The 26,851-nt window shown below is 42.2% G+C and overlaps 1 protein-coding gene across 1 annotated transcript in view; it reads left to right on the top strand.

Moving 5' to 3' along the window:
* Positions 1-26,851, top strand: part of KASH5 (KASH domain containing 5) — an 85,420-nt gene that overhangs the window by 14,291 nt on the left and 44,278 nt on the right. The window contains exons 4-8 of the mRNA XM_044278180.1: positions 5,510-5,627; positions 14,506-14,556; positions 17,542-17,619; positions 17,724-17,780; positions 22,951-23,010. Coding sequence (XP_044134115.1) covers positions 5,510-5,627; positions 14,506-14,556; positions 17,542-17,619; positions 17,724-17,780; positions 22,951-23,010 — 364 coding nt within the window. The remainder of the gene's footprint in view (positions 1-5,509; positions 5,628-14,505; positions 14,557-17,541; positions 17,620-17,723; positions 17,781-22,950; positions 23,011-26,851) is intronic.

The raw sequence follows: 26,851 nt of genomic DNA on the forward strand, positions 1-26,851 counted from the left end.
ACTCCTGTGCGGTGTGGGGCCTGTCCCCCAAACATATGAGTTTCAGAATGGCCTGCTGACTTTTACCCCGGACTGTGCTGAAGTTGGTGGTGAAGGTGTGTGGCTGACTGGATGAGCAGGTGGAAGAAGAGGAGGAGGAAGCCGAGTAGGAGGAGGAGGCAACAGGAGGCAACAGGAGGCAAAGAATGTTGCCCTGCGATCCTTGGCCGCGTAAGGACGTGCGCCAAACAGCTCTCCACCTGGGGCCCAGCCGCCACTACATTTACCCAGTGTGCAGTTAGGGAGATATAGCGTCCCTGGCTGTGCTTACTGGTCCACATATCTGTGGTTAGGTGGACCTTGCCACAGATGGCGTTGCGCAGTGAACACTTGATTTTATCGGATACTTGGTTGTGCAGGGAAGGCACGGCTCTCTTGGAGAAGTAATGGCGGCTGGGAACAACATACTGTGGGACAGCAAGCGACATGAGCTGTTTGAAGCTGTCTGTGTTCCCCAGCTTGAATGACAGCATTTCATAGGCCAGTTGTTTAGAAATGCTGGCATTCAGGGCCAGGGATCGAGGGTGGCTAGGTGGGAATTTACGCTTTCTCTCAAATGTTTGTGAGATGGAGAGCTGAACGCTGCCGTGTGACATGGTTGAGATGCTTGGTGACGGAGGAGGTGGTGTTGGTGGTACATCCTCTGTTTGCTGGGCGGCAGGTGCCAACGTTCCTCCAGAGACGGAGGAAGAGGCCGAGGCGGCAGCAGCAGAAGAGGCCGAGGCAGCAGCAGCAGAAGAGGTAGCAGGGGGAGCCTGAGTGAGTTCCTTGTTTTTAAGGTGTTTACTCCACTGCAGTTCATGCTTTGCATGCAGGTGCCTGGTCATGCAGGTTGTGCTAAGGTTCAGAACGTTAATGCCTCGCTTCAGGCTCTGACGGCACAGCGTGCAAACCACTCGGGTCTTGTCGTCAGCACATTGTTTGAAGAAGTGCCATGCCAGGGAACTCCTTGAAGCTGCCTTTGGGGTGCTCGGTCCCAGATGGTGGCGGTCAGTAGCAGGCGGAGTCTCTTGGCGGCGGGTGTTCTGCTTTTGCCCACTGCTCCCTCTTTTGCTACGCTGTTGGCTTGGTCTCACCACTGCCTCTTCCTCCAAACTGTGAAAGTCAGTGGCACGACCTTCATTCCATGTGGGGTCTAGGACCTCATCGTCCCCTGCATCGTCTTCCACCCAGTCTTCCTCCCTGACCTCCTGTTCAGTCTGCACACTGCAGAAAGACGCACCAGTTGGCACCTGTGTTTCGTCATCATCAGAGACATGCTGAGGTGGTATTCCCATTTCCTCATCATCAGGAAACATAAGTGGTTGCGCGTCAGTGCATTCTATGTCTTCCACCGCTGGGGAAGGGCTAGGTGGATGCCCTTGGGAAACCCTGCCAGCAGAGTCTTCAAACAGCATAAGAGACTGCTGCATAACTTGAGGCTCAGACAGTTTCCCTGATATGCATGGGGGTGATGTGACAGACTGATGGGGTTGGTTTTCAGGCGCCATCTGTGCGCTTTCTGCAGAAGACTGGGTGGGAGATAATGTGAACATGCTGGATCCACTGTTGGCCACCCAATTGACTAATGCCTGTACATGCTCAGGCCTTACCATCCTTAGAACGGCATTGGGCCCCACCAAATATCGCTGTAAATTCTGGCGGCTACTGGTAGTAGTCGGTTCACTAGGACGTGTGGATGTGGCAGAACGGCCACGTCCTCTCCCAGCACCAGAGGGTCCACTAACACCACCACGACCATGTCCGCGTCCGCGTCCCTTACTAGATGTTTTCCTCATTGTTACTGTTCACCACAATAAGAAAAAAATTATTTGGCCCAATGTATTGAATTCAAATTCAGGCCTTTTTTTACAGACACCTAACACTATCTATTTAGGTACCGTATTACACTAATACAGGCACAGCAGTAACGACAGATTTAGCTGAATATAAATTGTAGGCCTAGTATTTAGGCCCTGGATGACAGGTATCCCTTTTACGGACAGATTTAGACTTGGAAATGCACGGTAGCGTGTGAAGTTATTGAGGATGACCCTATCCGCACCTTCAATCTAATATACCCTTTTATGGATAGATTTAAAGTTGGCCTGATACAGCAGAAACCACTAATTTAGGGAATTGCTAAGTTGGGAATTGTATTTCAACCAAGAACAAAAACTGTGCTTTGGCGGACACTAAATAAATTGACCAGCCACAGCAGTAACAACAGATTTAGCTGAATATAAATTGTAGGCTTAGTATTTAGGCGCTGGATGACAGGTATCCCTTTCACGGACAGAATTAGACTTGGAAATGCACGGTAGCATGTGAAGTTATTGAGGATGACCCTATCCGCACCTTCAATCTAATATACCCTTTTATGGATAGATTTAAAGTTGGCCTGATACAGCAGAAACCACTGATTTAGGGAATTGCTAAGTTGGGAATTGTATTTCAACCCAGAACAAAAATATATCCTTTGCCAGACAGCAGACAGTATTACAATTGGCTAGCCACAGCTGAAACACCAGATTTAGGGTACTGCTATTTTGGCAATTGTATTTCACCCCTCAATAAAATAGCAAGCACAGCCAAGCCCCTGATGTAGGATATAGCAAAAAAAATAAATAAAAATATTGATGGTTAAATGGACTTGGTGGCAGCTTGTGCTGGCGCACCACAAGGCACAAAATGGTGAGCAATTGAATATCAGAAGTTGAATGATCCACAGCTGTAGATCGATCACTTCATTAAGTGTTTTTGCTGAGTAAATCCCTGCACTGCCTAATCTCGCCCTAACAGCAGCAGCTGCATCCTCTCCCTACACTGATCAGAGCAGAGTGATGTGCGGCGCTACGTGACTCCAGCTTAAATAGAGGATGGGTCACATGCTGCACTGGGCAATCACAGCCATGCCAATAGTAGGCATAGCTGTAATGGCCTCTCGGGGCAAGTAGTATGACGCTTGTTGATTGGCTGCTTTGCAGCCTTTCATGAAAATGTTCGGGTTCGGGTCCGTGTCACGGACACCCCAAAATTCGGTACGAACCCGAACTATACAGTTCGGGTTCGCTCATCCCTACTAACAAGCCCTTTTTTTCCCACTAATACAAGCCAAAAAATGCTTTAGAACATATAACTGCACCGCACAAGGGCAAATAAGACGTAGAAATATTTCCTTGCAATAAACCCTGTTAATGTGTCACGAGGGTGTCAAGAACCACGCCTGACTCTGTTATACCCGGGGTCAGGAAGTCGCAGCGGTTGGCTGCGCGCTCTATGTAGTAAGATAGGGCTGTTTCTTTATGGTAGCTTTGTGGGTTTGCTTTGCAACCCTTTTTGGCTCACTCAGGGATCCGTAGCTCCTTCTCCTCAGCTGTTCCTTGTCCAGCACTCCCAACCTCCTTATATTCCCCTCTCACACTTCTCTGGTTGCCAGATATAGAGCTTCCTGCCTGGACTTCTATACTGACCCACTGGAGCTGTGTTGCTGCGTTCCCTGGTTGTTGTTCCAGAACGTTACCCTCCGGATCCCTGTTGGGCCTTTGTGGTCTGCTGTTGTCGCCCACCTGGGATTATATATTTGTCTGTATTGTCTGTCCTCTCCTTGGTGTTTTCCTTTTAGTGTCAGTGGTGCGGACTAGTGATCCCACCGCCCCGTTCACTACCTAGGGCTCATCTTAGGGAAAGCCAGGGTTTAGGCACGTGATCGGCGTACGGGTGAGGAACCCATCTAGGGGCATCAGGGCAGTCAGGTGCCAGCCGCAAGGTGAGTCAGGGGTCACCACCTTTCCCTCTCCCTTGGGCAGGTCCTTCCCTTTTCCCTCCCTTTGCATGACACCAGTCATTACATAATGGCTGTATCAAACAGCTCTTGCACCCTAATAAGAACAGTTTGCTGGAATTGCAGAGCTGTATAATGGCAATTTGGATCCCCAGTCAGTGCAGCAAGGTGTAATAGGATTGTTCCTATTACCCAGGCTGTAACCTCGCCTACTGAACCCTGTTCAACATAAATGCTGTGGAATGATTCCTCCCTATCCTTTCCCAACACCTTGAATGATCTTTCCCTGAACTTGAAAATAATTTTTTAGCACAATTAAGTTTTTTCTAGCATTGTCCCTAGCGCCTGCTGACGTCTCTCCTTGCACTAAGTACACCGAAAAATGGCAGAATCCAAGATGGTTGAGGCTTTTTATAGGGCTCTGACATCACAGGGCTGGCTGGCTGCTGATTGGCTGCATGCATGTCATTATGGGTGATCCTGCCTTACCAGAGTTCCTTGCTCCATGTCCTCACACGTGCAGCAGCCATTTTAGGTGATTCGTTACCACAAAGCGTGAGGAAATTCGGATTCAGCGCAAATCAAATTTTTCCTGAAATTGGGATCGAATTCCACTTAGTCAACTTCGATTTTCTCATCTCTAATTACAACAATACCACATACAGTATGTATAGTTGTTCTTGTGTGGGAAAAAAATAATTTTTGTTTGCATCACCATATTCTTGCCCCCATACACTTTATTTTTTATTTTTTTTATGTGTATATGGAGCTGTGTTAGGGCTCTTTTTTTGCAGGGCAATCTGTTCTTTTCATTGATACCATTGGGGGTTTGTATGACTTTTTGACCACTTTGCATAAAATTTTTTGTGGGAGGTTAAGCTGCAAAAAAATGTCAAATCAGGCATTTTGATGTTTTTTCCATTTCGCCTTTTGCCGTATGGGATAAATATTTTTATATTTCAATATGGTATTTTTGCATCTGGCAATACCCATGATGTTTATATTTTTTAATTGTTTGTGTACTTTTATTTTACTTTTGGGAAAAGAGGGGTAATTAGAATGTATTTTTATACTTTTTTTATATTTTCCCTAGAAAACTATAACAAGCAATCATTAGATTGTTTCTCTCATAGACTTCAATGCTAATGAAATTACTGTTTTCCTATGGAGCCCTACCACAGTCATGCTCTCCTTAGGAACTAATGTGCAGCACCCCCCTGTCACTCAGGAAGGCAGGGTCTGCTGCACGCACACTCCAGCTCCCCCGATCCTCACAGGTAGGAGTCGGAGCATGGCCGGGAGCCTGCGATCCCGGTTTTTATCATCTCAGATGCCGTGCTTACATTTTACCATGGCATCTGAAGGGTTAAATCAGCAGGCACCTGGTGGCTATGGTACCCTTTGCACGTGCAAGCAGGCGCCATATTTAAAGTCCCATACCCCGATGTATATATACGTAAGGAGGTCAGGAAAGCGTTAACTGACCCAGCTATTTTGCTAAAATCTTGTGCTAAGCAGCTCCAATGCATGCCGAACGAGTCCTGAGCTCATGCTGCCTCTCCCGTCCACCTGATTCACATGGAAAAAGCTGTCTTGGCATGTGCTGGAGATGTTAGAACCTAGCAGCAATCAACTGGTCACAGATTCCCTTTAAAACCTGCTTTCTTCTGATACAACACTCAAAGTTTGATAATATGCATATTTTAGTTCCCAGCAGGCCATGCAACATGCTCGGTCCATTTGGAATGAGCTTGAAGATATGAAGATATTCGTCAAAAACCTAGAAGACAAAATTAGTGTTGTTATTACTGAAAAAAAGCTAATGGTTAGTAAAGTTCAATAAACAGATCACATACATTCATATAATTTTAAGCATACATTTTTGGAATTTTAAGGATGTGTTCAAATGGTAGACTACTGACAAGGACTTTGGCACATTTTCGATGACAAAATCCACGTAGAGAAAAAAACACATAAATGGAATGTGTCATCAGAAATTGGCCTATTACTTAAATCTAAGTCACAGGCATAATCTGTGTCCTCCAACTGAAAACAGTGCAAGTTATCTACTCCCTTCTGGTCCTCAGCTGTGTCATGTGACCAAGATACTGACTCTCCAACTGACACACTGGGGGAGATTTATCAACTCGTAGATTGTAAGCCCTCGCTGGCAGGGCCCTCTCTCCTGCTATACCAGTTGTATTTTGTCTTGTTCATGCTTGATACAATTGTCTATATTATGTATGTATACCCCTTTTCATATGTACAGAGCCATTAAATGAATGGCACTTTAACCCCATCTACCCCTGGCCAGTTTTCACCCTCCTGTCCAGGCCGTTGTCACGGTGGGGAGTGGGGAAAACCCCCCACTGTACAATATAAAGGGATAAAGGGGGAAGCAGCTAGGCCAGGACGCCGGAATCAGGTCACCTCCTATTGTGTCCCTAATCCTCACCCTAACTCCTCACCGTATGAGCTGACCTGGATGGTAGGACGGCTCATACCAGGATACCTATGGCCCTGAGTTGCCCTGATAATCCCTCACATAGGAGCAGGGGAGAGACGACATGTTCTTCCCAGACAGGGATGAACAGGAGTCTCAAATGGCCTAGCAGCAGTGAAAAGGGAAGCCCATACACAGCTAGAGGATCGGCAGATAAGAACAACAAGACTACTCACTTAACTGCCGAAGCCTCCACAACTGGAACCCATGCATAAGTACAGGAGCCTGAACACACTGCAGGTCACAGTACAAACAACCCAAGCAGGAATCCAGCATACCAACTCTGCCAGACCCCCCCATACTCACACAGTGCATGGCAGCCCCAAGCAGCGCTGCAAACAGGCTTCAACATACAGGGCAAACGTCCTGCACACATGCAGGGACAAACACCAACAACAGCCCAGACATGTAACAACAAACAAGACATACAACAAGCCCTGAACATGAATCCACCCCAAACATACAACAAGTGAGGTTGGGTACATAAAGGGATACAAGGGAGAAACTGGGAAGACCTTGATGACCACAAGGGTGGCCCTCACTGGACAGATTGTAAAGCCAGGAGCAGTGAACCACCAGCATAAGCCTGGAGGAACACTGAGCTACAGGCATCCAGCAGAAGCTAAATAGCCCAAAGCGACCACACCCAATCAGGGAGTTAACCCTTACAGCACCAAACAGTGGAAGGCTGCAACTTAAAGGGGAAGTGCACACACCAGGAAACATGTTGTCACCGGCAACAGCATGCAAGGCAAGCATGTTACGGTGCACACAGCCAAAGCCAAGACACTGCTACCACATGCCATAACAGCAACACGTTGCCACCAGCAACAGCACGCATGGTAACCATGTCACGGCGCATACAGCCAAAGCCGAGACACTGCCACCACATGCCTTAACACCAACAGGTTGCCACCAGCAACCGCAAGCATGGCACAAGTGTCACGGCGCACACAGCAAAGGCTGTGACAGCCATCCTTTGCAAAATCTGTGGTAATAACTTTGGAACACTTTTACTTATCCAAGCCATACTTCATGACAGTCATGAAATTGAGTTAACATATGTCACCTTCATTTATGAAATTTACCCAAAAATTTAAAAAATTAGCAATTTAAAAAATTTCCATTTCTCTGCTTTTAAAACATATAGTGATACCTATATGTCTACTTTATGTTGGAATCATTTTGTAAATGTAATTTTATTTTTTTAGGACGTTAGAAGGCTTAGAATTTTAGAAGCAAATTTAAAAAAAAATAATTTTTCACTTTTTGGGCAGATTTTCCATTTTAATCAATATTTTCCTGTAACACATCAAGGGTTAACAGCCAAACAAACTCAATATCTATTACCCTGATTCTGCAGTTTACAGAAACACCCCACATCTGATGGTAAACTGATATAAAGGAGCACAGCAGGGCACAGGAAAAAAAAAGGAAGGCAGATTTTTTTGGGGGGAAGAGTCGTTTTTTGCTGGAAGAGTTGACGTTTTTATTAGTACCATTTTTGGGTACATATGATTTTTTGATCATTCTTTCATTCATTCTTAAGGGGCAAGGTGACCCAAAAATTGATTGTTTTGGCACAGTTTTTATTTATTAATTTTTACAGCATTCACCTGAGGGGTTAGGTCATGTCATATTTTTATAGAGCACGTTGTTACGGATGCTTTGATACCTAATATGTCAACTTTTTTCATTTATTAAACTTTAACACAATAATAGCATTTTTGAAACAAAAAAATCATATTTTAGTGTCTCCATAGTCATTCATAGTTTTTTTTAATCCGATTGTCTTATGTAGGGTCTCATTTTTTGCGGGATGAGGTGACGGCTTGATTGGTACTATTTTGGAGGACATACTCCTTTTTGATCCCTTAGTGTTGGGCTTTTTGTGATATAAGGTGAAAAAATGGCTTATTGGGAACTGGTTTTATTTAATTTGTTTTACGGTGTTTACCTGAGTGGTTAGGTCATGTGATTTATTTATAGAGTAAGTCATTACGGATTCAGCGATACCTGATATGTCTACTTTCTTTATTTATTTCACTTTAACACAATAAGAGCATTTTTGAAGCAAAAAGAAATATGATGTTTTAGTGTCTCCATATTCTGAGAGCTATATTTTTTTATATTTTTTTTGGGCCATTGTCTTAGGCAGGGGCTCTTTTTTTGTGGAATGAGGTGATGGTTTGATTGGTACTGTTTTTGGGGGCATATGTCTTTTTGATTGCTTGGTGTTGCACTTTTGTGATGTAAGGTGACAAAAATGGCTTTTTTTCGGACAGTTTTTATTTTTTATTTTTTTACGGAGTTTATCTTATGGGATATATTTATAGAGCATGTCGTTACGGACGCAGTGATACCTAATATGTGTGGGGTTTTTTTTCTATTTTTTATTATAAAATCAGGGGAAATTGTATTAATTTTTTTGCTTGAATTTTTTTTTTATTATTAAAAACACTTTAAATTTTTTTTTTTTACTTTATTTCTGTCCCAATATGGGACTTCAACTTTTGGGTGTCTGATCCCCTCTGCAATACAATGCAATACATCTGTATTGTAATGCATTGCCTATTAGTGTATTACACAAGGTTGCCTAGGAGACCAAGCCTGGGGCTGAATCTCCTCGGCTTCCAAAGAAGGCGGGTCTCGATGCCTTGCAATAGGTGCCTTCTCACCCATCGGGTTCCCGTCACTGCAGAACGGGGACCCGATGGGATCCCTCACTGACCGCAAATTCCTTCTATACCATGGTCAGCACTGACCGCGGCGTAGAGGGGGTTAATCCGCTGTCATTGGTTTTTACAGCGATGCCGGTGGATACATCAGGGCCCGGCTATCAGCGACTGCCGGGCCCCTGCAGTTCTCCGGGGCCTGCCTGATCACCATGACGTAATAGTTCAAATTGTGGTAAGTCACCTGCCACCATGACTTAGACTACTTTCACACTAGCGTTCGGGGCTCCGCTTGTGAGTTCCGTTCGAAGGCTCTCACAAGCGGCCCTGAATGCATCCGTACTGCCCTAATGCATTCTGAGTGGATGCGGATCCGCTCAGAATGCATCAGTCTGGCACCGTTTGTCCTCCGCTCAGCAGGCGGACTCCCACTTGCAGTGTTCGGGTGTCCGCCTGGCCGTGCGGAGGCAAACGGATCCATCCAGACTTACAATGTAAGTCAATGGGGACGGATCCGTTTGAAGTTGACACAATATGGCTCAATTTCAAAAAGATCCGTCCCTCATTATTTTACTGGCAAACATTATAAGGGGTCATTTTTTTGTACTGGCATACATTATAGAAGGAATTAGCACTACTGGGGGCATTATTACTTCTGGGGGGAAAATGAGGGACATTATTACTATTGGGTGCACTGTTACCAGTGCACTCTGTCAGAGAATTATTTCTCTTAATGGGACTTTTGGGAGGACTGTTACATTGGGAGGCATCCTGGCACAGTATCAGCTTAAGGCCTCAGGCACACGACCGTTGTTGCGTCCCGTGTCCGTTGTTACATTTTCCATGGTTTTCTGCGGACCCATTGACTTTCAATGGGTCAGTGGAAAATTCAGAAAATGCACCGTTTGTCATTTGCGTCCGTGATCCGTGTTTCCAGTCCGTGAAAAAAATAGAACCTGTCCTATTTTTTTCACAGACAACGGTTCGCGGACCCATTCAAGTCAATGGGTCCGTGAAAAAACACGGATGCACACAAGATTGTCATCCGTGATCCGTGTCCGTTTTTTTCCCTATCATTTGCAAGGCGAACTTGACTTAGATTTTTTTTTCTCTTTTCCTCATGTCTGGTGATCCTCCAAAAATCAAGGAAGACACACGGAAACAAAAACGGACACTGATCACGGAACAACGGAACCCCATTTTGCGGACCGTGAAAAAATACTGTCGTGTGCATGAGGCCTTACACAATTATTTTTGGAGGATACTATGTTTACGGAATTATACGTTTCAGGGACACTATTTGGTTTCCATTATAGTACAGTCAGGTCCATAAATATTGGGAAATCGACACAATTGTAACATTTTTGGCTCTATAAACCACCACAATGGATTTGAAATGAAACGAACAAGATGTGCTTTAACCCCTTAGTGACCACCCATACGTCTTTTTACGGCGGTCACTAAGGGGCCTTAGGCTGGGCCGCCGTGTTTTTACGGCGGCCCAGTCTGAGCGCTGCGCGGCTCCCCCGACTCTCACATGAGAGCCGGGGCCCTGCTCTAACAGCCCGGACCGGCAGAAGTGCCGATCCGGGCTGTTTAACCCTTTACATGCCAGGCGCAATGGCGCCCGTTGCATGTAAAGTGGTGACAGAGGGATGCTGTCGCGTGGTGCTGATGTGTTGGGAAGCTTACCTTGCTTCAGATCAGGGCCCCGAGCCTGTCTGTAGTTATCTCCAGCAGGCTGTGCCTCTCTGGTGCCGCCTGCTGGTCAATGTTTGAATAGCATTGCTATAGAAATGTAATGCATTATAGAGATAATGCATTACATTTTAAAAGCAATCAAAATAATGTATTTTATAGTCCCCTTGTGGGACTTTTAAGTAGTAAGAAAATTAGAAAAAAAATACACATTTATTAAATTTAAAAAATCCCATAAAATAAAAAAATATGCATTTTTTTTCATTGAAAATACGCTTTTCAATGAAAAAAATAGCAAAAATAAAATATCCCCCATATGGTTTGGTATTGCCGCGTCCGTAACGACCCAGACTACATAAATATTACATAAATTATCCCCTATGGTGAATGCCGTAAAAAAATAAAGAAATGACAGAATTTCTAATTTATTCTTAGTTTCCACCGAAAAAAACGTATTAACAAGCGATTCAAAAGCGGCATTTACTCCAAAATGATACCAATGAAAAATACAAGTTGTCCCTCAAAAATCAAGCCCTCACACAACTCCATAGAAAAATAAAACTTAAAAAAATTTGTATTAAGTATTTAGTATCACTGTAATCGTACGGACCCAGAGAATAAAGATATTATGTTATTTGTACCGAAAAATTTATGTGGAAAAATTTATAATGTAAAAACGCAGTGGCAGTATTGCTATTTTTCCCCATCTCCCTCCCAGAAAGAGTTAATAAAAGTTAATCAGAAAGTTATGTGTACCCCAAAATGGTGCCATTAAAAACTACAACTTGTCCCGTAAAAAACAAGCCCCCATAAAGCTATACAGACTGAAAAAATAAAAAAGTTATAGCTCTTGGAACGAGACCATGAAAAAAGAAAGAAAAACGCTTGGTCATAAAGGCCCAAACAGGCTTGGTCACTAAGGGGTTAACAGCAGACTGTCAGCTTTAATTTGAGGGTATTTACATCCAAATCAGGTGAACGGTGTAGGAATTACAACAGTTTGCATATGTGCCTCCCACTTGTTAAGGGACCAAAAGTAATGGGACAATTGGCTTCTCAGCTGTTCCATGGCCAGGAGTGTGTAATAACCTCATTATCCCAATTACAATGAGCAGATGAAAGGTCCAGAGTTAATTTCAAGTGTGCTATTTGCATTTGGAATCTGTTGCTGTCAACTCTCAAGATGAGATCCAAAGAGCTGTCACTATCAGTGAACAAGCCATCATTAGGCTGAAAAAAAAAAAAAACAAATCCATCAGAGAGATAGCAAAAACATTAGGCGTGTCCAAAACAACTGTTTGGAACATTCTCAAAAAGAAGGAACGCATCGTGAGCTTAGCAACACCAAAAGAACCGGAAGGCCACGGAAAACAACTGACCGAAGAATTCTTTCCCTGATGAATAAAACACCCTTCACAACAGTTGGCCAGATCAAGAACACTCTCCAGGAGGTAGGTGTATGTGTGTCAAAGTCCACAATCAAGAGAAAACTTCACCAGAGTAAATACAGAGGGTTAACCACAAGATGTAAACCATTGGTGAGCCCCAAAAACAGGAAGGCAGGATTAGAGTTTGCCAAACGAAATCTAAAAAAGTCTTCACAACATCCTATGGACAGATGAGACCAAGGTCAACTTGTACCAGAGTGATGGGAAGAGAAGAGTATGTAGAAGGAAAGGAACTGCTCATGATCCTAAGCATACCACCTCATCAGTGAAGCATGGTGGTGGTAGTGTCATGGCATGGGCATGTAAGGCTGTCAATGGAACTGGTTCTCTTGTATTTATTGATGATGTGACTGCTGACAAAAGCAGCAGGATGAATTCTGAAGTGTTTCGGGCAATATTATCTGCTCATATTCAGCCAAATGCTTCAGAACTCATTGGACGGCGCTTCACAGTGCAGATGGACAATGACCCAAAGCATACTGCAAAAGCAACCAAAAAGTTTTTTTAAGGGAAAGAAGTGGAATGTTATGCAATGGCCAAATCCGACTGAGCATGCATTTCACTTGCTGAAGACAAAACTGAAGGGAAAATGCCCCGAGACCAAGCAGGAACTGAAGACAGTTGCAGTAGAGGCCTGGCAGAGCATCACCAGGGATGAAATCCAGCGTCTGGTGATGTCTATGTGTTCCAGACTTCAGGCTGTAATTGACTGCAAAGGATTTGCAACCAAGTATTAAACAGTGAAAGTTTGATTTATGATTATTATTCTGTCCCATTACTTTTGGTTCCTTAACAAGTGGGAGGCACATATGCAAACTGTTGTAATTCCTAAACCGTTCACCTGATTTGGATGTAAATACCTTCAAATTAAAGCTGACAGTCTGTAGTTAAAACACATTGTGGTGGTGTATAGAGCCAAAAATGTTAGAATTGTGTTGATGTCCTAATATTTATGGACCTGACTATGTCCGCAAAATCCCATGCCACTGCCCACAGCCCAAACAGTAGTATTCAGTGATGCACAGTGATATAAGTCATGCACTATTAAAATTCTGACCCAGTAGGGAATTCATGTAGAAGATTTGTTGTTGCAGATGTTTCTGCCACTTATACAGTCATACTCCTTACAGCAGTTATTACTGTATGGCTACTTTCACTCTTGCGGCTGCCGGAACTGCCTGCCAGATCTGGGAAAACGTATGCCAGCTGATGGCATTTGTAAGACTGATCCGTCTTACAAATGCATTGAAATGCCGGATCCGTCTTTCCGGTGTCATCTGGAAAAATGGTTCCGGCATTTATTTTTTTCAAATTTTTTGATGCGCAGACCAGAAGGACGGATCCGGCATTCCGTTACTTTGAATCCGGCTCTAATACATTCCTATGGAAAAAAGTACAGTTTTCCATAGGAATGGAAAAAGGCAAGTCTTCCGTTTTTTTGGGCCGGAGATAAAACTGTAGCATGTTGCGGTTTTATCTTTGTCCTGATCAGTCAAAAAGACTGAACTTAAGACATCCTGATGCATCCTGAACTGAATGCTCTCCATTCAGAATGCATTAGGATAAAACTGATCAGTTCTTTTCCGGTATAGAGCCCCAAGGACGGAACTCTATGCCGGAAAAGAAAAACGCAAGTGTGAAAGTAGCCTAAGGCAAATGAAAAATGGAAGTTGTGCCGTATACTGGTATTGCACTTAAAAAGCTTGTATTCCCACAGGAAGCAATTGCCAGTTAACAAATGCTGAGGAACCTCGCTGTTACATTTGTTATAGTGAAAAATAAAAATATATTTGCCCAGATTTACTAAATTGTCTGCACCTTGAAAATGGTTTGGTACTTATCCAGGAAGGAGTGGGTCTTCATTGGGATGGCATGGCCTATGCTTCTATATATATTTTTTTTTTTACAAACAAATCCGCTTGACATACAACGAAAACAAGGTGTGAACAGCCCCTTAGATCAGGAGTACACAACCTTTTCTGGTCCAAGGTCCATATTGTCATACTGAATAATTCCCAAGGGCCACAACAAACCGTAAAGGTATAATTCCAATATCATCTGAGACATTTATGGCATATCAATATTGCAGCTTACACTTCCCGGAGTTACCCTACTCCCCAGTCAGAACACCAGAGAGGAGGAGAGTGTAAATGTATGACGCCACGCCTGCTCATGTGGTCATACCCTTACTCAAACCCACTCTAAATATGGGGGTGTTCCTATCATAAACATTTATAATATATCCCCAGCAGCCATTTGTGGCATATTCCAGATGAGGGATCGACACAATTCAGATATCTACGTGATGGGATTGCCTCTTTAAAGATGAATTACATTTTTATCAGCTTTTATTCATCTTTTCTGTATCTATATCTACAGGAAAAGGAGGAACATTTGCTAAGTAGCCACAAGCAGACTTTACAGGAGGAGGTAATGTAAAAGATGAAGGAAAGTCTCTACAAATAATTTTTAAAGAGCTATAGGCACACTGGGAGAGATTTATTAAACTGGTGTAAAGTAGAACTTGCTTAGTTGCCCATAGCAACCAATCAGGTTCCACCATTTTTCACAGCTCGTTTGTGATGTTTGTCTGATGTCTGCAAACTAACTCTCCCCATCTGTCTCTCTAGTGCCACCTATTGCCTTTGAAAAATGACGAAGGATATCAGCCAACATCAATCTGCAGTACCCCAGACCTGGGGGTATCTGCAACTGCTTTTTAATGCTTTTATACAATGTTATGTAATGTAATGTGATGCTATACCAATTTTTCCCTGGTTGGTAGGAACAGGGCTAACCACCCTGTTTCTTCCCTCTTAGTAGGAGTGGGCTGGTCCTGCGTCCTGCCAGGAGGGGAGAGTTCCTGTCTAACTAGGAAGGAGAGAGAAGAGTTCCTGTTCTGATAGTGGGAAAGTGAGAAAGCACATGTCAGAGTTCCTACTCTCAGGAACCTCATCCTATTCCTGAGGGAAACTCAGGAACCAGATATTCTTCCCCTGTGAGGACAACTTAATCCTGCCTCAAGAAAAAACTTGAGACAAGACAGCAGAGTGATCAGCAAAATATGGCTTTAAAGGGAATCTGTCACCTGCTTTTACCATTTTAAGCTGTCACCATCACCATGTTCACTAAAGTACCTTATTTCCAGCAGTCTTCTTTTTACTTTATTTTGTTTTGTCCTTTTGATATAAAAACGCTTTTTATGATATGCTAATGAGGCTCCAAGGTGCCCAGAGGGGTGTTTTTTTCCTTCTCCGGTGCCCAGTGACGCCCCCCCTGCCGTGCCCAAGAACGCCTCCTGATCCTCAAATAACCTCCCACAGCCCTGGCAAACGGTTCTGCCCCCTCCCCACGTCATAGTCTACCTTCTAGAAATTCCCCGTCCTTCTTCCTGTCGGCGGCCAGAAAACTTGCGCAGGCGCAGTACCGCATGCGGCCTGCGCCTGCGCGATCATCAAGCTCCTGAGGGCAACAGCCTCAAAAGTCTCACTGCGCATGCGCTGAGCCCAGTGATGTAACCTGAGCGCTGTTGCCCTGAGGAGGTTGATGATCGCGCAGGCCACAGGCGGTACTGCGCCTGCGCGAGTTTTCTGGCCGCCGACAGGAAGAAGGACGGGGCATTTCTAGAAGGTAGACTATGACGTGGGGAGGGGGCGGAACCGTTTGCCGGGGCTGTGGGAGGTTATTTGAAGATCAGGAGGCGTTCTTGGGCACTGCAGGGAGGCATCACTTGGCACCGGAGAAGAAGAAAAAACGCCCCTCTGGGCACCTTGGAGCCTCATTAGCATATCATAAAAAGCGCTTTTATATCAAAAGGACAAAACGAAATAAAGTAAAAAGAAGACTGCTGGAAATGAGGTACTTTAGTGAATATAGCGATGGTGACAGCTTAAAATGGTAAAAGCAGGTGACAGATTCCCTTTAAAGACACTGCTGCAAGGTGAGGGACTACAGCCCAGACACCACCACCTACCTAAACCATCGCTAGGCTAGGCAAACATTAAGCCTGTACTACAGTGAACACCTAAATCCACAAGTGCCTGCTGCTGCCAACCTATTGCCATCCAAACTGCCACCATACCTCCTTATTTGATGCCAGAGAAACTGCACTTTGTACTTACTACTGCTGTATGTGCCATGTTATACAAGTATTTTGCTCTAAGTAAAGAGAAGTGTTAACTTCTGGCCTAATTCTTCAATCTACATTTTGACTGCACTGACCCCCACAGAGCAACAGCCTGAGAGAGTACACCGTGACACAGCATTTCATCGCTACCACTCCCATCATCTGCACTGGCTCATCAGGGGCTCACTGCATATCTATAACCATTGTTTTGACTGATATCCTTACTTATGTTTCAAGACTTTTATAGGCTAGCTACCTGCACTAGTGAGAGCTAATTTGCATACTTTTTTTCCCAAGGAGCATTGTGCCTGTTATATTTTTTACACCAGGTGGTTCTCTGCAATGGAAACCAGTACCTTTCAAGACTTTTGTCTGATTTAGGAAGATACAGTTGGTGTAGAATGAGCTTAAAACATTGAGTTTAGACTGCATACATTCTGTCCCACTTATATCCTTGATATGAGCAGCAGTGCTAAGCTTTGTGTTTCTGTAAAGCATGGTACACCTTTTTCTTTTTAAAACAAGTGAATTTATAAAAAAAAATCGTGCCCACCACAACCCATCCCTTCCACCCCATTACTGAGATATCAGGGCTGTTAATTCTAGAGCCCAATTTGCTAATGTCAATGGAAGTCAATGAAGTCAGTAGTAGCCAGGAACCCCTGCGCTAATTTCTGAAGTAGTAGTGTTCTTCACTGTTCTGATGCTGTCCAATCAACACAGCATCAGATTGGTGAAGAATGCTCCCACTTGAGGCTGCTTATTTTTAGAGAGTTCCCAAACTTATTTTTATGCTGGGCTGGAGCTCTTGATGGGCAGTTGTAGTGATGCTGGTCCCTGTTTGGTGCGATCTACTCTTGATGTCTGTCCATCTGCTCCTTGATACTATATCTGTGTTCACCAACCTTTGGCGCTCCAGCTTCTAGGAACTACAGCTCCCAGCATGCACACTTGCTTGGCTGTTCTTGTATCTCCCATATAAGTGAATGAGTCATGCTGGGAGTTGTAGTTTCAGAACAGCTGGAGTGACAGAGGTTGCTGATCTCTGTGCTATATCATATGCTGCAATGAGAACTTAACAAGACCTCGCTGTGCTTACTTTTTCACAGCAGTGAAGAATATTCTCAGCACTAACCAGAACTAGCAGCCACAATATCTCAGAAATGAAGTGGTGGAGGAGCACAAAAAACATAGACAAATCAGGGAAGTGGTGGCAATACAGCAAGGTAGGCAGTTTTACAATTGACAGGTGACAGATCCTCTTTAATATCTGAAAATATGTCCTGCAGAATGATAAGCTAATTTCAGAGAAGGAGAAGGTCAAAGAAAAGCTGGATAGTCTTAGAGTGGAGAACTCAAAGCTACTGGTGAGTGCATGGTACCGAGATGGATTGCATTACACATCAATAGGAGTGCTCCATACAGTGACAATTGCTTTTCTGTCTTATTTTATTACTGTATATATTAACAGCACCAACTGTATGAATATGAAAACCTACTGGCACAGAAAGATGAACTACTAACACAGGTGAGTCTTCATGTTATGTATTGGTAAAATAATTAAAACCATTACAGAAGCTAATAACATACGTATAGTATACCGGGTAATAACCCTAAAATAATCTTATCTCATAGGTGGACCGCCGTCTGTCAAAAGAAATCTGTCACCAGAAAATTCAGGAATAATACCTTGTAGGGCTAGCTCAGCTGAATGTAATGATACCTTTCACTTAGTAATCCATTGCTTCATTCTGGAGAAAAAGTACTTTTGTTCCTTATTCAAATGAACAGTTAAGTGCAGTGAGGGCGGGCCCAAACCACACTGTGCACCTTTGCTCTTCTTGATTTCTCTGCCAACCCCTCCTTCTTTTTTTGATTGACAGGGCCAGACAAGATCACGTTGCAGGAACCAGGTCCTGTCAGTCAAGGAATGGGAGGGGATGACAGAGGAAGCAGGAAGAGTAATGATGCTTAGGCCCACCCAGCATATTGATTACAAGTACATTTTTCTCCAAGCTGAGCTATCCCTACAAGGCATTGTGTTTGGTTTAACACTGAATTTCCCAGTAACAGATTCCTTCAATTATTTATGGCGCATCCTATGGATAATACATTACTTTATTATTATTTCAGAATGCTGTATTACACCACTAGTATAATAAAACTATTGAATGTTACAATTTGTAAAGAGCAATTTAGCTTCTTCTGATCAATTTTCAGGACTACAACAAAGTATATCATTTTCTTGTTGGTAAATTCAATTTCTTGTGCAAATAAAGGGAGTGTTCCCCTTTTAAAAGTTATATAAGGCTATGTAAGGATCATCAAAGATTCACCTACCCTTATTATCCCTGTGCTATCGACAATGAAACTGACAAGTGCTCCAGTGAGGAAGTAATCACAATCTCAAGATGTAAAGGACATGTGGTAGAACAGCAGATGTCACTGAAGCTTCAGAATAATACATGGTCTATCTGCTCCCCTTCATGCTAATACTTTGTGTTCTTCTACACTTCAGACTCTGAAAACAAAACTGTTCTTCCAATTAGGTGGATATTTTCATAATATGGCCAAGCTAACATGGGACCATCCCTTCAATTATTATTAACCCCTTCAAGACCAAGCCAGTTTTCACCATAAGGACCAAGCCACATTTTGAAAATCTGATGTTTCACTTTATGTGGTAATAACTCTGGAACGCTGGAAAGTGATTCTGAGATTGTTTTCTCATGACACATTGTACTTCATGTTAGTGGTAAACTTGAGTCAATATGTTTCACTTTTATACAAAATTCCAAAATTTACAGACAATTTAGAAAAATTCACAATTTAAAAGAAATTTGTATCTCTTTGCTTTTAAAGCAGATTGTGATACCTCATAAAATAGTTGTTACTGTACATTTCCCAGATGTCTACTTCATGTTGGCATCATTTTGAAAATTACATTTTATTTTTCAGGCAGTTAGAAGGCTTAGAATTTTTAAAGCAATTCTTAAAATTTTGTGGGGCCTACATAGTAGAAACCACCCATAAATGGACCCATTTTAAAAACTACAACCCTTCAAGTTATTCAAAACTGATTTTACAATCACAGGAATGAAAGGAAAATGGAGGCGAAATTTCTAATTCTATTTTAACCTGTAACACAGCAAGGTTTAACAGCCAAAGAAAACTCAATATTTATTACCCTAATTCTGCAGTTTACAGAAACACCCCATATGTGGTCGTAAATTGCTGTATGGGCACACGTCAGGGTGCAAAGGGAAAGGAGCGACATATGGATTTTGGAGGGCAGATGTCGCTGGGATAATTTTAATAAAGTTGCCATGTCTCATTTTAAGACCCCCTGATACACCCCTAGAGTAGAAACTCCCAAAAAGTGACCCAATTTTAAACTATGGGATGAGGTGACAGTTTTATTGGTACTATTTTGGGGTACATATAATTTTTGATCGATATTACACTTTTTGTGAGGCAAGGAAACAAAAAAATGGCTGTTGTGGCAGTTCATATTTTATGTTTTTTTACATAGGATAGATCATATGCTGTTTTTATAGAGCAGGTTGATACGGACGCGGCAATACCAAATATGTGTATTTTTTTCAGTTTTACATAATACAGCATTTTTTAAAACAGAAATTTTGATCATTCAATATGACACTTTTTTGGTGCAAGGTGACCAAATGTTTGCTTTTTTGGCACAGTTTATTTTTTAAAACAGTGTTCACCTGAGGGGTAGATCATGTGATATTTTTATAGAGCAAGTTATTATGGACGAAGCAATACCGAATATGTCTACAAACCGGATTCCCAAAAAGTTGGGACACTAAACAAATAGTGAATAAAAACTGAATGCAATGATGTGGAGATGGCAAATGTCAATATTTTATTTGTAATAGAACGTAGATGACAGATCAAATGTTTAATGTAAATGTATCATTTTAAAAGAAAAATACGTGGATTCAAATTTTCACGGTGTCAACAAATCCCAAAAAAGTTGGGACAAGTAGCAATAAGAGGCTGGAAAAGGCAAACTTGAGCATAACGAAGAGCTGGAAGACCAATTAACACTAATTAGGTCAATTGGCAACATGATTGGGTATAAAAAGAGCTTCTCAGAGTGTCGGTGTCTCTCAGAAGCCAACATGGGTAGAGGATCACCAATTCCCACAATGTTGCACAGAAAGATAGTGGAGCAATATCAGAAAGGTGTTACCCAGCGAAAAATTGCTAAGACTTTGCATCTATCATCATCAACTGTGCATAACATCATCCGAAGATTCAGAGAATCTGGAACAATCTCTGTGCGTAAGGGTCAAGGCCTTAAAACCATAATTAAACGACACTGCACCACAAACAGGAATGCTACTGTAAAGGAAATCACAGAATGGGCTCAGGAATACTTCCAGAAACCATTGTCAGTGAACACAATCCACCGTGCCATCCGCCGTTGCCAGCTGAAACTCTACAGTGCAAAGAAGAAGCCATTTCTAAGCAAGGGCCCGGGATCATTTAAAATGGAGTGTGGCAAAATGGAAGACTGTTCTGTGGTCAGACGAGTCACGATTCGAAGTTCTTTTTGGAAATCTGGGACGCCATGTTATCCTGACCAAAGAGGACAAGGACAACCCAAGTTGTTATCAACGCTCAGTTCAGAAGCCTGTATCTCTGATGGTATGGGGTTGCATGAGTGCGTGTGGCATGGGCAGCTTGCATGTCTGGAAAGGCACCATCAATGCAGAAAAATATATTCAGGTTCTAGAACAACATATGCTCCCATCCAGACGTCATCTCTTTCAGGGAAGACCCTGCATTTTTCAACAAGATAATGCCAGACCACATTCTGCATCAATCACAACATCATGGCTGCGTAGAAGAAGGATCCGGGTACTGAAATGGCCAGTCTGGAGTCCAGATCTTTCACCTATAGAGAACATTTGGCGCATCATAAAGAGGAAGGTGCAACAAAGAAGGCCCAAGACGATTGAACAGTTAGAGGCCTGTATTAGACAAGAATGGGAGAGCATTCCTATTTCTAAACTTGAGAAACTGGTCTCCTCGGTCCCCATACGTCTGAGTGTTGTAAGAAGAAGGGGAGATGCCACGCAGTGGTGAAAATGGCCTTGTCCCAACTTTTTGGGGATTTGTTGACACCATGAAATTCTGATTCAACATATTTTCCCCTTAAAATGGTACATTTTCTCAGTTTAAACTTTTGTTCCGTGATTTATGTTCTATTCTGAATAAAATATTAGAAGTTGGCACCTCCACATCATTGCATTCAGTTTTTATTCCCGATTTGTATAGTGTCCCAACTTTTTTGGAATCCAGTTTGTATATTTTTTATTTTCAGTTTTACACAATTAAAGCATTTGAAAAAAACATTTTCTGAAAGCTATATTTTTTATTTTTCTGCCGATTGTCTTGACTAGGGGCTCATTTTTTGCAGAAAGAGTTGACATTTTTATAGGTACCATTTTTTGGTACATATGATTTTTTTGATCTATCAAGAATTGGTTGTTTGGGAAACTTTTTCTTTTATATTTTTTTTATGGAATTCACCTTTAGGGGTTAGGTCATGTGATATTTTTATAGAGTATGTTATTACGGAAGCAGCAATACCTATTGTATTTCGGTTTCACACAATGATAGCATTTTTGAAAAAATATATAATGTTTTAGCATCTCCATTTTCTGATGTGCAATTGTCTTCTTTAGGAGCTAATTTTTTGCAGGAAGAGATGACGGTTTGACTGGTACTATTTTAGGTTTCATATGACATTTTGATCGCTTGGTAGAACACTTTTTGTGATGAAAGGTGACAAAACATTTTTTACATTTTTTTTTGCACTTTTTTTATGGTGTTCACCTGAGGGGGTAAGTCATATAATATTTTTCTAGAGCAGTTCGTTGCAGATGTGGCGATACCTAATGTCTACTTTTTGAAAATGTATTTCAGTTTTACACTATAAAAGCATTTTTGAAGGAAAAAAAATCATCATGTGTCATTTTTCTGAAAGCCATATTTTTTTTAATCTTTTGGGTGATTGTCTTATATAGGGGCTCATTGTTTGGGGGAAGAGATGACGGTTTTATTGGTACTATTTTGGGGTACATATGTCTTTTTGATCACTTGGATTTACACTTTTTGTGATGTAAGGTAACAAAAAATGGCAATTGTTGCTTGGTTTTATTTTGATTTTTTACAGTGTTCACCTAAGGTGGTAGATTATGTGTCATTTTTATAGAGCACGTCGTTACGGATGCGGCGATTCCTAATATGTCTGTTTTTTTTTTTTTACTTGAAACAGGCTGGCTCTCCTGGGCTCCCGTAGCTGGCAGGCTCCGACGTCTTGTAAGGCAACGGCACTGCCATGGCAACCATCAGCCCCCTGTCAGCGCAGCACGGGGGGGGCAGATGGAGTCAGAGGGAGCCCCCTCCCTCTGCAAACCCCGCAGTAACAGCCGGGCCCGTCCTGCTGATTGGACGGGTGCAGCTCCAGCATCCGCCCGATCACATCATGTATTTGTATATGAGGATGAGGCAAGAATCCGCATTCCCTCACGTACATGTACATGACAATGCGTGAAGGGGTTAAAGCACAAGAAGAAGCCTATGCTGGCACATATAATTATGTAATGGCAATGCATGGTGTGTATGTGCATATCACTTCTGTGTTTCTTTGTGCTGATTTATAGAAAACGATCCAAACAGAAGAATTAATGGGACTAGTGGAAGAGCAAAAAACATTGTTACAGGTAGGTCATCTGAATTCTTTTTATATTTAAGAGAAATAATAAAATGTCATACAATCAGCTCATACTGGATTTTATCAATCTTTTCAGACAGATATGAAATAGAAAAGGCTATAATAATAATAATAATAATAATAATAAGTGATAAAAAAAAATCAAAAATTAAATTTGTCTGCTTCGCTGAACCTTGACAAAAAATTCAATTTGTTACGCTACTCCATTGTTTGTAGCAGGTGCAATGACGGGGAACTCCAATCACGCCGCCCCCGTCTTTTAAACCCTCAGATGTCGTGCTCGGCGCTGATGACAGCATCTGGGAGTCACATTCAGCCTATCAGGAGGTTAATCAGGGGTTAAAACAAAAAAAATACCTACTCATCTATCTGATTAAAGAGACGCCTTTGCGGACATCTCGATTGAAGAGAACGCTCCAATTCTCATGCACCTGACGTGATGATGTCACTATGTCATCACACTATGCGGACACGGTGACGTCATCAGTGATGGCAGCACCGTGCCGACCCACTATGCCCACCCAGACCCGAACCCCGACTTCTTCACAGAAGTTCGAGTTCGGTGTTCTGTAGATTTTATTATTTTCCATTATAACATGGTTATAATGAAAAATAATAGCATTCTTTAATACAGAATGCTAAGTAAAATGACCATTGATCATTCAGCAGGACCTGCGCTGACGTCAGTCATCGCACTCACCATGTGGTGAGTGCGATGACGTCAGCGCAGGTGTCCTTTTGCAGGTCCTGCGAGAAGAAGAAAGAAGACGATAATGACTGCGCGATCAAGTGGAATAGGTGAGTAATTTTTTTATTATTTTTTAACCCTCAATGGTCATTTTACTTAGCATTCTGTATTAAAGAATGCTGTTATTTTTCATTGTAACCATGTTATAATGGAAAATTATAAAGTAAATGGATTTTATTGGGGTCCCAGGGCTCATCCCTATTTATTCCCATCATCTCCTTAGCAACCATCAGTGAAAATCTCATTATATCCGCACTTGCTTGTGGATGCAATGCGATTTTCAAGCAGCCCCATTCACTTCTATGGGGCCTGAGTTGCGTGAAAAACGCAGAATATAGAACATGTTACGATTTTCACGCAACACACAAGTGATGCGTGAAAAACATCGCTCATGTACACAGCCCCATTGAAATAAATGGGTTAGGATTCAGTTCAAGTCACGCATTGCACCCACACGGAAAACTCGCCCGCGTTAAAGGGGCCAAAAAAGAAAGAAAAATTGCCGGCTATTATCAGTTGCAGGATTAAATAAATGCTATCATATTTTCAGGCTCAATTTTTACTAGTGCTTTGGCTTCAGTTTATAACATAGCCATGACTTCTGTGACAGATCTGAATGGGACCTGCTGGATCCCATTGTTTTTAATGGGGCCCATAAGTGTTCTGATGTGTTTAAGGCCAAGAGTTTTAGCATTCATGATCATATTGAATGAGACAGGCCTTTGTGGTACTGAGTTTTATATACACACCTCTTACAGAATACTGTATTTCCAGTCACTAAATTTTCAGCTATATACCCAGAGTAGATTTTCATTTTCAAGTAAAGATAGCATTAAATTATCCACACACACAACCCCATATTGCATAGTTACATAGTTGTTAAAGGGCTTCTGTCACCCCCCAAAACTCATTTTTAATTTTTGGGCATATTAAAATCCTTATTGGACGACTATTCCCTATATAGGGCTCTTACCTTGTTCTGTGGCTTGGTTTCACTAAAAATCAAGCTTTTAAAATATGCAAATGACTTCACTACCAGCAAGTAGGGCGTCTACTTGCTGGTAGCCGCCGCATCCTCCTTTAAAAAAAAACGCCCCCTCCTCCTGTTGATTGACAGGGCCAGGGAGTGCTCTCCTCCTCCGGCTGGCCCTGTCTGCAATTCAAATCCCGCGCCTGCACCTTACGTGTCTTCATTCGGCGCAGGCGCTCTGAGAGAAGGACGCTCGCTTCCTCAGCACTTCCTCAGTGCGCCTGCGCAGATGACGTCTTCTCTTTCGGGTTTAGAGGTGATGTCCCTGGATCAATGTCCATCTTCCATTTAAAAAGGGGTTGGACCAAAGGGAAAGGGTGTGTAGAACAAGATTTCTATGACACGCAGAAATCAAGACTGGCATATGCCGCTGAAGGGGGCATTTAATTTATGATAATTAAGACTGTCAGTTAATGGAGTTATCCTTAAATATGTTGAAACATAATGGAATATATGGAATTACATGTTCAGTCAATTATTGCCACACACTATATTTAAAAGACCTGTCAAGGATTTTGATTTTGATATTGATGGATGAGTGAGAGGAGTCCAAAACCCCACACTCCAGTCAATCAGCTATTACCCTACAGCTCTGGCATCTTAATTTGCTGCTAGAAGTAAAAAGTACCAAAACTACACAGCTCCTTTGTGTACTAAACTATGATGTAACTACTGCGTTGTTCCAATTCACTTCAAAAGAATTCTAGGATCTAGGATTTTTTTTGTGGGCTTTAAATGAAGAATTTAACCGTTGGTGTCTTTTGATAATTGTGGAATAATGAAAAACCTACTGGGGCTGCTTATTTGGATCCTAAAATGCTTCCACTCTCATTCCCAGAGGGATTTCCATTCTCATGATTATGGAATGAATCTTGGGATACCACGATTTGGCTGGCCAAACCGACTAAACAGGGACTGGTTGTTGAACTTCTATTATTTTTTTAATTACCCAAGTGAATAAGCAAAGTGGTGTAAATATGTAAAGATTCTCCAAAGTTCTCCAGTTGAAGAAGAATGCATCCATTTTCCAAGCTCATTTGGACTATGCTCTTGCCCAAAATTCTCCACTTGAGCTGATATTTCTGAGGCAAATAGGTCTACAGATTGACATATTTCCTGAACATAATTTTTCAGTGTTGTGTTCATAGAGACATTTTGTTGTCTCAAGAATATGTCTACTAATTTGTTTGCTTGTTCCGGGATATATTGTGATCTCATGTCCACATTTCTCTGTAGAACCCATCTCCATAGATGTAAAGTTTGTAAGCAGAGATGTTTGGATTTAGCCCTCTATTTTGGTTATGTATGTTGCCACTGCTTTTGTTGTCTATGTATAAATTAATAGATTATATACAAACCGGATTCCAAAAAAGTTGGGACACTATACAAATCGTGAATAAAAACTGAATGCAATGATGTGGAGGTGCCAACTTCTAATATTTTATTCAGAATAGAACATAAATCACGGAACAAAAGTTTAAACTGAGAAAATGTACAATTTTAAGGGAAAAATATGTTGAATCAGAATTTCATGGTGTCAACAAATCCCCAAAAAGTTGGGACAAGGCCATTTTCACCACTGTGTGGCATCTCCCCTTCTTCTTACAACACTCAACAGACGTCTGGGGACCGAGGAGAACAGTTTCTCAAGTTTAGAAATAGGAATGCTCTCCCATTCTTTTCTAATACAGGCCTCTAACTTCTTTGTTGCACCTTCCTCTTTATGATGCGCCAAATGTTCTCTATAGGTGAAAGATCTGGACTGCAGACTGGCCATTTCAGTACCCGGATCCTTCTCCTACGCAGCCATGATGTTGTGATTGATGCAGAATGTGGTCTGGCATTATCTTGTTGAGAAATGCAGGGTCTTCCCTGAAAGAGATGACGTCTGGATGGGAGCATATGTTGTTCTAGAACCTGAATATATTTTTCTGCATTGATGGTGCCTTTCCAGACATGCAAGCTGCCCATGCCACACGCACTCATGCAACCCCATACCATCAGAGATGCAGGCTTCTGAACTGAGCGTTAATAACAACTTGAGTTGTCCTT

The sequence above is a fragment of the Bufo gargarizans genome, chromosome 2, assembly GCF_014858855.1.
Source record: "Bufo gargarizans isolate SCDJY-AF-19 chromosome 2, ASM1485885v1, whole genome shotgun sequence".
NCBI lineage: Eukaryota > Metazoa > Chordata > Amphibia > Anura > Bufonidae > Bufo > Bufo gargarizans.